The sequence below is a fragment of the Aythya ferina genome, assembly GCF_964211825.1.
Source record: "Aythya ferina genome assembly, chromosome: Z".
Taxonomy (NCBI): Eukaryota; Metazoa; Chordata; class Aves; order Anseriformes; family Anatidae; genus Aythya; species Aythya ferina.
This window is the reverse complement of record NC_140299.1, coordinates 29,137,710-29,150,662: the sequence shown is the minus strand read 5'-3', so window position 1 is coordinate 29,150,662 and position 12,953 is coordinate 29,137,710. Positions and strand designations below refer to the sequence as shown.

The window sequence follows — 12,953 nt, the reverse complement described above, 5'->3', positions numbered from 1 at the left end:
TGCTACCAACCATTTTCCTTCGTTCCTACTCTTAATCTGAGGGTCATGAACCTTTTCCATTTGTGTAACTTGGCTATTCCAAAGTACTCCTGTATGGTCATGTTCAGTTTGTCCTGGGCTTGAATTCGTGGTCTGAGATTTATCAGACATAAATTTCAGATGCAAGGTAATGCTCTTGGTTGCTTAGTCTTGGTTGTGATCAGTGTTAGCTGTGGGAGTACTCTTTCTCTGTTCCAGTAAGAGGAAAAAAACAGTAACTACCAATCACAGATGTTAACAGTCATATCTTCCAGCTGAGACAGTGGTTTGGAGACAACAACCATAGATCAAGAGACTTAAAGCACCTATGAATTGGAGTGAAGAATTGCAGTTAATGACTAGTCTTGGCTGGAAGATAATAGCTAACACCCTGCCTTACAGCTGAACCTGCTGTATGGCTCAGACTTGCAAGGGAAGGCCTGGCTTGCCTCTGCCATCAGACATTTTTCAGGGTAGGAATAAACAGGATATTTAAATGGTTATATTATCCATCAGTTCTGGGTCAAATGCAGGCTAACAAATGGTAAATGGACACCAAAAGATTATTAGGAAGAGATGAAGTAATATCCAACCCAAATATTTTGCCGGGTATACTTGTACAATTTTATGTCTGACACTAAACACTTGCAACTTTAAAGTATAGTCTTATTATGATCTCTTTCCCATAAGCTGTCCTTTCCAGACAGTTGTATCAGAGACTCACTCCCTACAGTCAAGTTCCATTTTTTTATTTTTTTATTTTTTATTTTTTTCTCTCTTAGCTCATAATGAGCAGAAACTTGTAGCTTAGGAGGAGGTGAGTTATCTTTATGCTTTACTCTCAGCAAATAGTTATAGACACACTTATCTGTTCCTTACGGCATTCTTCATGTTTCCATTTTTATTTCCATGAGTAAACCTCCAGCTTTCCAGGTTAATTTCAGATATATATCTCAGTACTTCTATACACAAGTTGTAGTTCCTTTTATTTATGGGAGCTCCACAGTCAGCTAAGATATTTTTTAATATATACAATAAATATATTGTTTTATACTGCATATTGTAACATTAAGCTAACACATTTATTAGTGTTCTAATCAGAACACATCAATCACTGCTTTCTATAGATGCTGTTTACCCTACATATTTATTTTATGTAGAAAATAATCTGTATTTTGGTACTGTTCTCTTGCGTGTTTTCTTGTGTTCCCCAAATATACTGTTTAGTCAAACATTACTTTTAAACCAAGCTATCTTGAGTCCAAAGCAACAATTATTTATTAATCTTTTAAAAGAGGGTTTGGATTTATGAACAGCAGAGAAACTACATGTTATAGCATTTTTGTATTTGAAGATACAGATCAATGCATCACTGCCCCAAAATACCAGTATCTGTAAACTCATCTACAATTTCCTTGAGACAGTATTCTAAAATGATTAATAATAGAACTTACATGATACACTACTAAACTAATTCCAAATGGAATACTTCAGAAAACACCCACAGCCTTTCTCTTGATCAAGGACATACCTTTTGTATATAGTATGGTTGGGTGCTGAGCTGACTGTGGCTTAAGGAATTAGAAAGGTCTGCTTCACCTTCTAGATTATGTTTATCTCAGCAACCAAGAAGGACTTTTTTTAAAAAGTGCACACGTTGAATTTGCATTTTTTAAAATTCTGTGCAGTTCTACCTTATTTGATTTTAGACAACCATGCTTTAATTAAAATACTGCCTGCATATTTTTGAGGGTTTATAATGTTTCACAACAGTGTACTTGGAAGTGTTGTTATTTCCTTTATACTAGAATGCAACTGGTATAAACTTGATCTCAATACCAAAAACTTCTAATATTCCTCAGTTATTTCTTTGTTACCTGCAACTTCTTATGCAATAAATATTTAAAGTATTTGGCTTTCTTTGATTTTTCTATAGTTAACTCTAGTAAGTGTTGCCTTTTGTATTAAAAACTGTTTGAAATATCTTGTTTTCTGCTAGTTTTAAAAGTTTATTTTTTCCCCCTGCTGACATTAATGGGAACATTTTATTTGTACACAATACTAAAATGCTTTACCATACTTTACACACTGTTATCCATAAGGTCACCACTTTGTTACATACTTGGGTGACAATGAAATCCTAGTGATAAATCACAATAATAGATTTAAAATGAGAAATGCAAGCATATTCTTAGAGCTTAGTTCTGTTTGTTTCTACAACGCCTACATATTTTGAGCAAGCTAGAAGGATAGAAATTTTTGTTATTAACAAAAAAAGAGAAAGAATATTATAAATTGCATAACAGCATGAGTTGAATTTTTCAGAAATATATTAGATTCTAATACTTAGAGGAAAATCCAAATACTGGCAACAAGGCAACAGTGCAAGCAAACAACAAATCTGCTGAAAACTTAACTGAAAAAGCTGCTGGTTTGTGTCTGTCTTGTGACTTAATCAGTCCATTTTGGCTCCTATTTATTTATTTACTTTATGAATTTATTTTTGTTTTGGTTTGCTTCTTGTCCTGCAGATCTTTCTTGTCCTGTATGTGCACTTCACATCAAGCAGACATTTTCTTATTCTTCCCCTTTCTGCCTTATTAATGAATATTAATTGTTTGCTGTACAATAATTTTAGGCAGTATTTATTGATCTGTTCTGTAGTGGGAGAAGAATTTTCTGTTAATAACCTTTCTTCAGAGTTCGACGGTGGAAGTCAATGGAGATGTATTCTAAATTAGGTGCCTAGTGAGACCAGTATATCATTCTGCATCACTTTTGAATTCCATGTTCTGATGTCAGATGTTCAGATTTTTGAGGGATTTCCATAGCTTTTCACAAATTGAGAAAATCTCTGATATTAACTAAAAACTTTGCTAAATTTTGCTATGTTTATGTTAACCTATATAAAATTAAAATTATGTCCTTTCTGGGTCAAATATCTTAAAAAGTTTTAATATTCATGTAAAATCAGGTATTATTTTCAACTCCGGGTCTCCTGGCACGTTGTAGTTTAAAAGAAAGGAAAAGGATGAAAGATTAAATAAGTTATAGGTTAGTAGGGGGCTAGAATAGGAAAACAAAGCTGAAAGTCTAGATTATTTTTTTTTCATAATAATTTTACTAGCTAAGAAATTCTAACCATTTTTTTCAATGCATCAAAAAAGATAGAATTTAACTAATGGTTTGTGGAGAGCCTTTTCTCATCTAAACTGACGAAGTTCCATCTGTACATAAACAATAGCAGATCTAAAAATCTTAACTACTGTTTGTGTATGTTTCATCTGATGCTCCTGTGCTCCTGCAAAGAATATTTTCTTTTTTTTTCATTCCTTGGTTTAAGTAATTTTGTAATGAAAATGGTTAATTCCTGTTACAAGTCCCCTGTCATAGTGCCAGAATTAGGATTTTTGCCTGGCATATGTTCAGTAAAGCACAGCAGATTAAGAAGGTGGGTAATCCTGATTCTTAGCACCAAAGGATTAAGTTGGCTTTTTTACTTTTAATTAAAGGTGGTTTTTTGTTTTGTTTTGTTTTGTTTTCATAACTGAAAAACAAAGGAGTGTCATTTTTAGTTCAAAATATTTTGAATCATGTTTCAAAAGCTGAAGGGTCTGTAAAATGATAAATTTTAAAGAAAGTATTGGAACTGTCATAGAGGTTTTGAAATACAAATATTTATAGAAGTTGGTCTGCCTGGTATTTGCAATTACAATACATAATGAGAGAGAAGTTAAGAATTCTTCCTAGATGAATGGCCTGGATTACAGGGAGATTTACCATCTGAGTTTAGTGCTACCATGATACCATAAATGAAATTTTAGTCTTTTTAAAGTCAATTAAAGCTTCCTTTCTGTCTTCAGTAGGCTCAGGATTTTACACTGGATGATTACAGAATGTGAAACTTAATATAAATGTCCTAGAGATAGGATAGGTATGGGTGTCTCTCTCTCTCGTTTTTTTTTTTTTTTTTTTTTTTTTTTTGTTTGTTTTTTGTTTTTTGTTTTTTGTTTTTTTTTTTTTCCCCAAGCATTTGACATTCCTGAAGTTATAAAACTTCTTATTAATCAGGCCAAGAGTCTTTCTCTTTGAAAAGGGTACTTTCTCTGTATTTTCTTATTGTATAGTTAAATTCCTTTCAAGAATGTCTAGAATACTGAATGGATGCTTTTCATGGGAACTTGCTTTTAAAGTAGTCTTAGTAGTTACACAGTGCATTGCTATTGTATGTTTACCAGGAACAAAATGAAAGTTCCCAAATGATTAAACTGCTTCTCAAAGTAGTGCATCTAGTATGGAATTTATTTTCACTTTTCTGAAGTTAGCATGGAGTTGAACAGTCTGCACAGCAATTCAAGCTTGAGTGGTAGTTAAAACACATCCTGTTCAGCTTTGGGGTTTCACTTATTTCCTTCTCTGCTGGCTACAATTCTGTTTTGAAGTGCAAAGTATGCAACATGGTACCATTAAGAACTGGGACAGAGTAAATTCTTATTTTTTAATGCAAGTCACAGGCAGGATCTTATGCCTACCAGAATGATGTCTTACAACACTTGACCATCCAATCTAACATTCCCATTTTAATAATTGTGATTTTTATCCTTTATAAAAGATTCTGATATATGACTAATGGAGGATTTAGTTTTCCAAGTAGCTTTCTCAGGCCTTCTATGTTTATAAGATATGTTTGTTGCATTTCAAGATCTTTCAGTTTTGTCCTCAGATAGTAATGCTGTTTTTCTTAAGGTAACAAGAACTTTGTTTTATAATACTTAATTCCTTGGAAGATGTGCCATTTGGAAAGGGAAATATTTCATTTATTTTGGTGTAAATGAGCTGGTCTTATAGGTATGCTGTTCCTAAGCGGCATTGAAGAATAAATTGGTATTAGTGCTGTAATATCACTTGCATGAATTCTGTTATGCATTGGTAATGTTCTAGGTTCCCTTAGTAATCTGTTTCTTCTGTTATTTACAAAGTAAATAAACTTTGATACATTATTTTATTACTTTTCCTCAAAATTTTATTTTGAGATGGAGAAATCAGAATGAACATAGACTGTATGAGCTCATTTATGAAGACGTGAACAAAAGGGTTAATTTCAAACTTGATACTTTTGTAGGTATAAGCCTATGCAGAAAGTGGATGGAGTTGCAGATGGCTTCACAGGAAGCGGTCAACAGACAGGCACGTCTGTTGAACAAACTGTAATTGCCCAAAGTCAACATCATCAACAGTTTTTAGGTATGAAAGCATGTTTTATTCTGCTGTATAAATAAGATGACCTCCACTGCAGATATCAAGTCACATAAGTACAGGAATTATTTCTAAAGTTATAATGTCCTCTTTACAATTTTTACTGACAACAGCAGAAAAAGGTACTTAAACTACATAACATGTTTTCTGTTGTGAGCTTTATGTAACATTTAATGTGCATCATGTAAGTATAAAAGGAAAAATATGCACATTCTGTGTTTGTGTGGTATATTTAATATTGTATAAATCACAATACAGTTGCTGTGCAGTTATATGTAGACATGTGTACTGAAATTCCTGTGATAACGATTGTTCCTTGCATGGTCGTTAAAGTGCATTTTGATGATTAATAATGTGTGTATGTGTGTGGGGGGTATATTACAGTTATAGTTTAACCACCCTCTTTTGAAAGTGTACTTCAGTGTTTTAAGTGGAAAGAGAAACAGTTGCAACTAGAACCTCAGGGTTCATGTTTAAAACTCTGCAAATTGTGCATTCATTGATCCAGTTAAGCATTTAAATTTCTCAGTAATGAAAACAAATAGTAACTTAGAAATTTGTTTATGTAAAAAGACTGTCTATGTTATTGCAGATTGTTGTGCACTTAAGTGGTTAGGATTTTCAAGCACTGAATCAGTTGGCCTAGTATTGTTATTATGGAAATCATTGAGTACACAAGGATGCTGTTAAAATACTTTGAATTGCCCTTTCCAGATGTGTTTTAGTGCAGCAGTTTTCCCTCAGATCAGCTTCTCTCTTGGAAATATTTGTGACAAATACAGAAATCACACATTTCAAACAAAAGATACATTATTGAGTCTACTAAGACACTTCATGCCTGACTACGTAGAAATTACAACAGTTGTACAAGACAAAAGCTATTCAACAATTAATCTTTTATACATTGACTTAAATATTTTTCTTCATCCTGTAACATCCTGAGCATGTTTGGTTTAACTTTTTCTATTTAGGTGTAGTATGTACTTTACCTGGCTTTTATATCTTTAAGAATCATTCTTTTTTTCTTTTTTTTTTTTTTTTAAATGCTGTCTGAATTTCTTTACAATATTAACATAAAACAAGTATGAAAGAATTTTCACTTTGAGCATTATGGCCTTTTGACATTTATTTCTTTGTATCATCTTTAATTTTTTCCTGATCATACTGTAATAGGCACTGTTCACAATAGTATTCTCTCATTATGTTGTCATGGAAACAGATGCATCTCGAGTACTTCCAGAGTTTGGAGAAGTTGAAATATCTTCTCTACCAGATGGTACTACCTTTGAGGACATCAAATCACTGCAGAGTCTTTATCGAGAGCACTGTGAGGTATCTCCTATATATATATTTTTGAATGGGGCTTTGGTCAAGTGGGACATGTCCCTGCCCATGGCAGGGTTGTTGGAACTAGATGATCTTTAAGGACCCTTCCAACCCTAACCACTATATGATTCTGTATGATTCTATGATTGTTTGGAAGGTCCCCTTCACAGGGAATAATATATAAATGAAATTTTCTGGAGAATGAAAAGTAGTTGTATTTGATTTCAAAATTTTAGAGAAACTAAACTTCACACTGTACATGAAGATCTTTGCCTTAGTAGGAAAACGTAAAAAAAAAAAAAAAAAAGTTATTTATTTACATTTAAAAACAACACTTTTTTCACATTAAAGAAACATTGAGAAGTTTAAAACACATTTCATATTGAATAAAAATATGTATTTTAAAATTATTTCAAATGTGTTTTCAAACCTATCTGAATGAATAAAATAGCAGGTTTCCTTTATGTTTGCGTGAACAATCTTTTGGGCTTGAATTCCTGTGATGCGTTTATGTAGGCTGCATTCATTTCTGGAGGCTTCCTTGCATGTGCACTTGGTCTTACTGTCAGTGCACAACAGCTTATACTACTGGATAATACATGGATATCAAAGATATTAAAACATTTATTACTTCAGAAATGTAAAGTTTGCACATGCTCCACTACGTTTTGAAGGAAAAAAAGCCATACCTTTAGTTGAAGTTGGGATTAGTGAGAAGCTGGGTAGAAGACAAACAGTATTTGCATTTTATTTTCTCAGGCAATACTGGATGTGGTAGTAAATCTTCAGTTCAGCCTGATAGAAAAATTGTGGCAAACTTTCTGGCGCTATTCTCCCTCTACTCCACCTGATGGCACTACCATTAATGAACCAAGGTCAGAAGATATTTTGTCTTTGTTTACTGCTTAATGGAAGTGTAAAATAATAATAATAATATAAAACGTTATTGGCTTTACCTTCAGAGTAGTAATCTTCCTTCATATACTGTTTTTTCAAATTAAATGTACGTTTTCTTTCACTTTCATTAAAGCTGTTTTTATGGCAGATTGCAGATCTGAAATACTTTTGTTTTCCATTTTTAATTCTGGTTAGCCAACTACAGTAAAGGTGTGTTTTCACAGTATCTTTTCCAGTTCTTTTAAGACAAAACGATCATTCATACCTCTGCATAATTTATGGGCTAGAGCAGTCCTATGAAAGCATTTTTCTAATCTAGTTTCATGTGACACAAGGTCTAAAGTTCTGTTCACTGTAGTTGAGCCATCTATAACTTTATTAAATAATAATTTTAACACCAGTTGTTGTTTTTTATCTTCTGCAAATGCATTTTCATTTATTCATTTGCTGCATTTGTTCACTCCAGCAATTTGAGTGAAATAGAAAGTCGACTTCCAAAAGCAAAGCTGATTACTCTGTGCAAAAATGAGTCTATTCTGAAATGGATGTGTAACTGTGATCATGTGATGTACCAGGCTTTGGTGGAGATTCTCATTCCTGACGTCCTTAGACCTATTCCTAGTAAGTTGAAAACAAAATATTTCATAAGGATTTTTGTGCGTGTATATATGTAGTGGTGGTTGTCCTGTGGCTTGCGGGGAAGTTTTAGAAATGATTTTCTGGGTTAGAGAACTACTGCGTATCATTTATCCCTAATTCTATTGGTTAGGAGACTGGATGCATGCCTTTATATTTTAAAAGTAACTAAGGATCTTAGAACAGTTGGAAGATCTAGTTCTCAAGATCAAGGTTCCCATGAAAGGTGCTTAGACACACTGTGACCCTGAGACAATGTGAACTGTCCATCAGTCTTTCCACTAAATTCAGTAGCTTTTAGTTTAAGCATTACAAATTAATGTCTGAAGAAAATGTATGTGAGCTTTGTGATTTCATTTTTGGACATTTAGTCTTTTGCTCCTTATCAGTCGCTGCTGAAATCAACTTTAATGGCTGTTAAGGCAATGAAGAATTAGCTCTGAATTTTTTAGTCCAATTTATTATTCTGACCCAGTATTTTTTCTCTCTTATATCCTGCAAGAAAGAGTCAGTAACAGTCTGACCATTTAACCATTATAAGGAGTGCATCTTTCTGTTGAAAGCTAATTTTACTAGAATCCATCATTGCTCCGGCAATGTATTTTTATGGCTATTTTTGGTAGAAAAAAAGAGAAGTTAACTCATTTATAAAACCTTTATTATTATCTCATGTGTATTGTGTTAAATATTAAAACAAAATCATGTTAGTAATACAGTATAATCCTTTTAAGTCCTAAGTGTTATATCCTTTCCATGAAACAACCAAGTCACTTTACAAAATTGGATTAATATGTTTTTAAAAACTAGGACCTCAAGTAGCTTTGCAGATAATAAAGTTATTTTTTTCATGCTGTAAACACCCAGTGACAAGCAGTTCATCAGAAGATGTGCACGTACTGCATGAGAAGTTTTATAGACTTTATGCATGTCAGTAAAACTAAACAAGATTTCAGTAAATTAAGTATGATACAAAAGAATTTGAATCATCAGTAACTCACATGGTAAAAAGAGCATTTCTAAAAGACAAGCATTCATTTCTTAGTCTACCAGGAAGTATTCAGCCATATAAACAGAATCCAGTGAATCTATACTTGGACAGTTTCTTCTCACATGTAACTAAAATCATTTGAAAGAAAATGTAGTTTTCTATTTATTTTACTTGTCTTTTTTTTTTTTTTAAGCTGCATTCATTCTCTATTAGCCTTTAGAAAGATGTAGTTTTTATTTTTGTCTCCTTTTCAGCTGTTTGAGTAAATGCAGTGATGTCAACAAGCTAGTGGTAGGTAATAGAAAATTAGTTTTTTAGTACTCAGGAGATAGGGTTTTCTTTTTTTCCAGGTGCAGTTCCTTACATTAAAATGTTTGAAAAAACAAAAGTTACCTTTTGAGTACTGCTGATCATTCAAGAGCTTCAATATCTCTCAAAATCTCTGTCACCCACTCAGCAGTTCTGTGGATGCTGTAGTGAAGGAAAAAAATACACACAGATTTCACACCTGTTTGAATAATCTAACCTTCTATCACTAAAACACACTTTCATGTTTTGCTTATTGATGATATCCTTAAATACTGCATGTTGGATTTTGTTCTTTAAAACTGAAGTGAATGGCACCATGATAGTATTTCTGGCTATACTGAGCTTGTTTGAGGAAACTGCAGTATTTGAATAATAGGATTTTTTCCAGTCTTTCTTCTAGAAGAGGTACTTAGATGAAATGGAAAGCTGAATGTTTGTTATGGATATTTTCAGTGGACAAGAAACAAATGCTGTGATTATTGATGTTCTTGTATAAGAATGCCCAAAACAATACTGCTTGGTCATCAACTTCTTGAAAGATTAGATGTGGAAGTCAGAACTGATTATTAAACCAAAACTAAAATCGTTATTGCATAATCTATATCTGAATGAGGCATTTTGAACCTACATTGGATTTGTCTTTTGAAAGTAAAAGCAGCAGATCTGCATATTGGCTATATAAGTGCTGAGGATGCAAACCATTTCAAAACAGGTACATTTATTTCTTTTCATTCCGTTTTTATTCTTTAATGTACAGGTGCCTTGACCCAAGCCATTCGCAATTTTGCAAAAAGCCTTGAAGGTTGGCTTTCAAATGCCATGAACAATATTCCACAGAGGATGATACAAACCAAGGTAGACAAAATTATTGCAGCGTTATTCTTGCAATGGCAAACCCAGTGGGCAGTATTATCTAAAAGAAATAGCATTTTAACTTTAATGCTAAATTTCACATTCAGCACTGTGTCAAATGGGAGAATAAACAACTTAAGTTTTGTAAAAGAATTAAAGGGAAGGAATTCCTTAAATTCCTTAAAAGGAATTTGATGTTACATTAACATAATTCACATTTCAGGGATCATTAATATGGAATATTAAAATTAAAGTAAATAATTAAAGAATTGATCTGCAGATAGAGAGTACAATATTTAAAAAGAAACGGATTTTTTCATAGGTTGCCGCTGTAAGTGCCTTTGCCCAGACTCTGCGAAGATACACATCTCTTAATCACCTGGCTCAAGCAGCTCGTGCTGTTCTTCAAAATACTTCTCAAATCAACCAGATGCTCAATGATCTTAATCGTGTTGATTTTGCCAATGTTCAGGTAAATTTTAGCTTTAAATAACAGGCTATGAAAAAACAATGTCTTATTTCCTCCAAGATTTTGAACTTTCATGTTAGTTGTCGTTGTTCTATTAAGAAAGTGAAGTGATAATGTTTTGCTCATTCATATATGCACTGATTTATTTCAAATATGCCAGGTCACACTTTAGGAAAGCGGAGCTGAGAGAGCTGGGCCTGTTCAGCTTGGAGAAGAGAAGATGGAGAGGGGATCTTACCAATGTGTACAAATATTTGAAGGCAGGTTGTAAAGAGGATGGGGCCGGACTTTTTTTAGTGGTGCCCAGTGACAGGACAAGAGATAAAAGGCACAAACTGAAACACAAGGAAGTTCCAGCTTAATATAGAGGGGCACTTCTTTACCGTAAGGGCGACAGAGCACTGGAACAGGTTGCCCAGGGAGGTTGTGGAGTTTCCTTCTTTGGAGATACTCAAAACCTGCCTGGATGCCATCCTGCACAATGTGCTGTAGGTGATCCTGCTTTGCAGGGGGGTTAGACAAGATGAGCCCCAAAGGTCCCTTGCTACCTCAACCATTCTGTGATTCTGTGAAAGTGAAAACTTAAAAGCATTGTCTGTTTACATTTACTGTCTTCAAGTGCTTGTATTCTTCCAAATTCTTTGCAAATGTGTCACACGTACATTCTTAGAATGGGTATCATGAATGATGTCTTAGTAATAGCTTAAATGATACTTCACGATTACATCAAAGATAGTAGAGCAGTGTTTGAATGTCTCTAAAAGTAATTAAATGCACAGCATTGTTTTTAGCAGAGACTGTTTCATTAATTCAAAGACAATTCCATTAGTATGCTTCATCTAAGTGTCTGTGCTGAAGTGCACAAGATCTCCAGAGCAGCTGATTAGATTAGTACTGGTTTCCAGTTAGCTATAAAGTGTAAGTTTATAATTTCATTGCACCTTCAGAAAAGGTTTCCCAAATATTTCTGCTCCTGTGAGGAAAAGGTTGTTTGTTTGTTTGTTTGTTTTCCTTTTGCCCAGCAAAGTGAAATATTCCAGGTTACTAGTAGTCCTATGTTTGAATTTTTTCTTTGTGAATAGATATTATTACGTACTCTTAATAAAAAACAGTTTACTAGCAACATTTCTATTATTTTTGGTTTTGACATACGCTTTTTAATGAATAATGTTTAACATATGTACTTACACTATACAACAATATATAAATATAAACTATAAATGGTAGTATTAGAATAGTTCAGTTGGAAGAGACCTAAAAAGAGCATTCTGTCAAAATAACAATAGAATATCATAGAATAAGAGAGTTCAGTAGAGTTCAGTAGAAAGGTACCTACAAAGATCATCCAGTCCAGCTGCATGACCACTTCAGGGCTAACCAAAAGTTAAAGCGTATTCCCAGGGGCATTGTCCAAATGCCTCTCAAGCACTGACAGGACGGAGCTCTGAGGACTAGGTAGCCCAAGATCCATCATTAATATTCAAAACTGAGGCAAAAGAGGCATTACATTCCTCTGCCTTTTCCTTATCATAACTTGTTTGGTGACCGTCTGCATCAAGAGTCAGTCCAATATTCTCCTTAGATCTCCTTTTGTTGTTGATGAACTTAAAATGCCTTTTGTGTTGTCCGACATCACACTGACTTAACTTCAGCTCAAGTCGAGCTTCAGCTTATCTTGTTTTCTCTCTGCAGATGTGAATTGCAGCTCGTAAATCTCTGTGAAGCCTGACTGTTTCCAGAGATCATACCGTTTTCTGCCCTACTTCCAGGAGAGTTCCCTGTTCAGCCAAGCTAGTCTTCCCCACTTGCTTGACTTGTGACACAATGGGGCCTTTAAAAGGTGGTTCTTAAAAAGTAACCAGCTCTTGTGGATCCCTAAATGCATGCCCAAGATCCTATATATGGGTCCCATGTATGCACGCCTGCTGGGTTGTGAACTCAGTGGTATTTCAGAGACGTGGTGGGTTGGTTACTGGCATGTTAGGATGGAAGGATGGAGGCTCTTTAGGAAGGACAGGCAGGGAAGGTGAGAAGAGGGCATTGCCCTCTATGTCAATGAGCAGTCGGAGTGCATGGAGCTCTGCCTGGGGATGGATGAGGAGCTGACAGAGAGCTTACGGGTCAGGATTACAGGGAGGGCAGGGGCAGGGGACATTATAGTGGGAGTGTTTTATAGGCCACCTGATCAGGAAGACCAAGCAG

The 12,953-nt window shown here is 34.2% G+C and overlaps 1 protein-coding gene across 5 annotated transcripts in view; it reads left to right on the top strand.

Annotated features, from left to right (window-relative positions):
• The window catches only part of RFX3 (regulatory factor X3), a 128,583-nt gene that overhangs the window by 98,953 nt on the left and 16,677 nt on the right, over window positions 1-12,953 (top strand). For all 5 annotated transcript variants that reach the window (XM_084504000.1, XM_084503999.1, XM_084503997.1 and 2 more), the window contains 6 exons: window positions 5,141-5,262; window positions 6,494-6,606; window positions 7,360-7,475; window positions 7,964-8,118; window positions 10,188-10,285; window positions 10,605-10,754. In XM_084504000.1, the coding sequence (XP_084360126.1) occupies window positions 5,141-5,262; window positions 6,494-6,606; window positions 7,360-7,475; window positions 7,964-8,118; window positions 10,188-10,285; window positions 10,605-10,754 (754 nt within the window). The remainder of the gene's footprint in view (window positions 1-5,140; window positions 5,263-6,493; window positions 6,607-7,359; window positions 7,476-7,963; window positions 8,119-10,187; window positions 10,286-10,604; window positions 10,755-12,953) is intronic.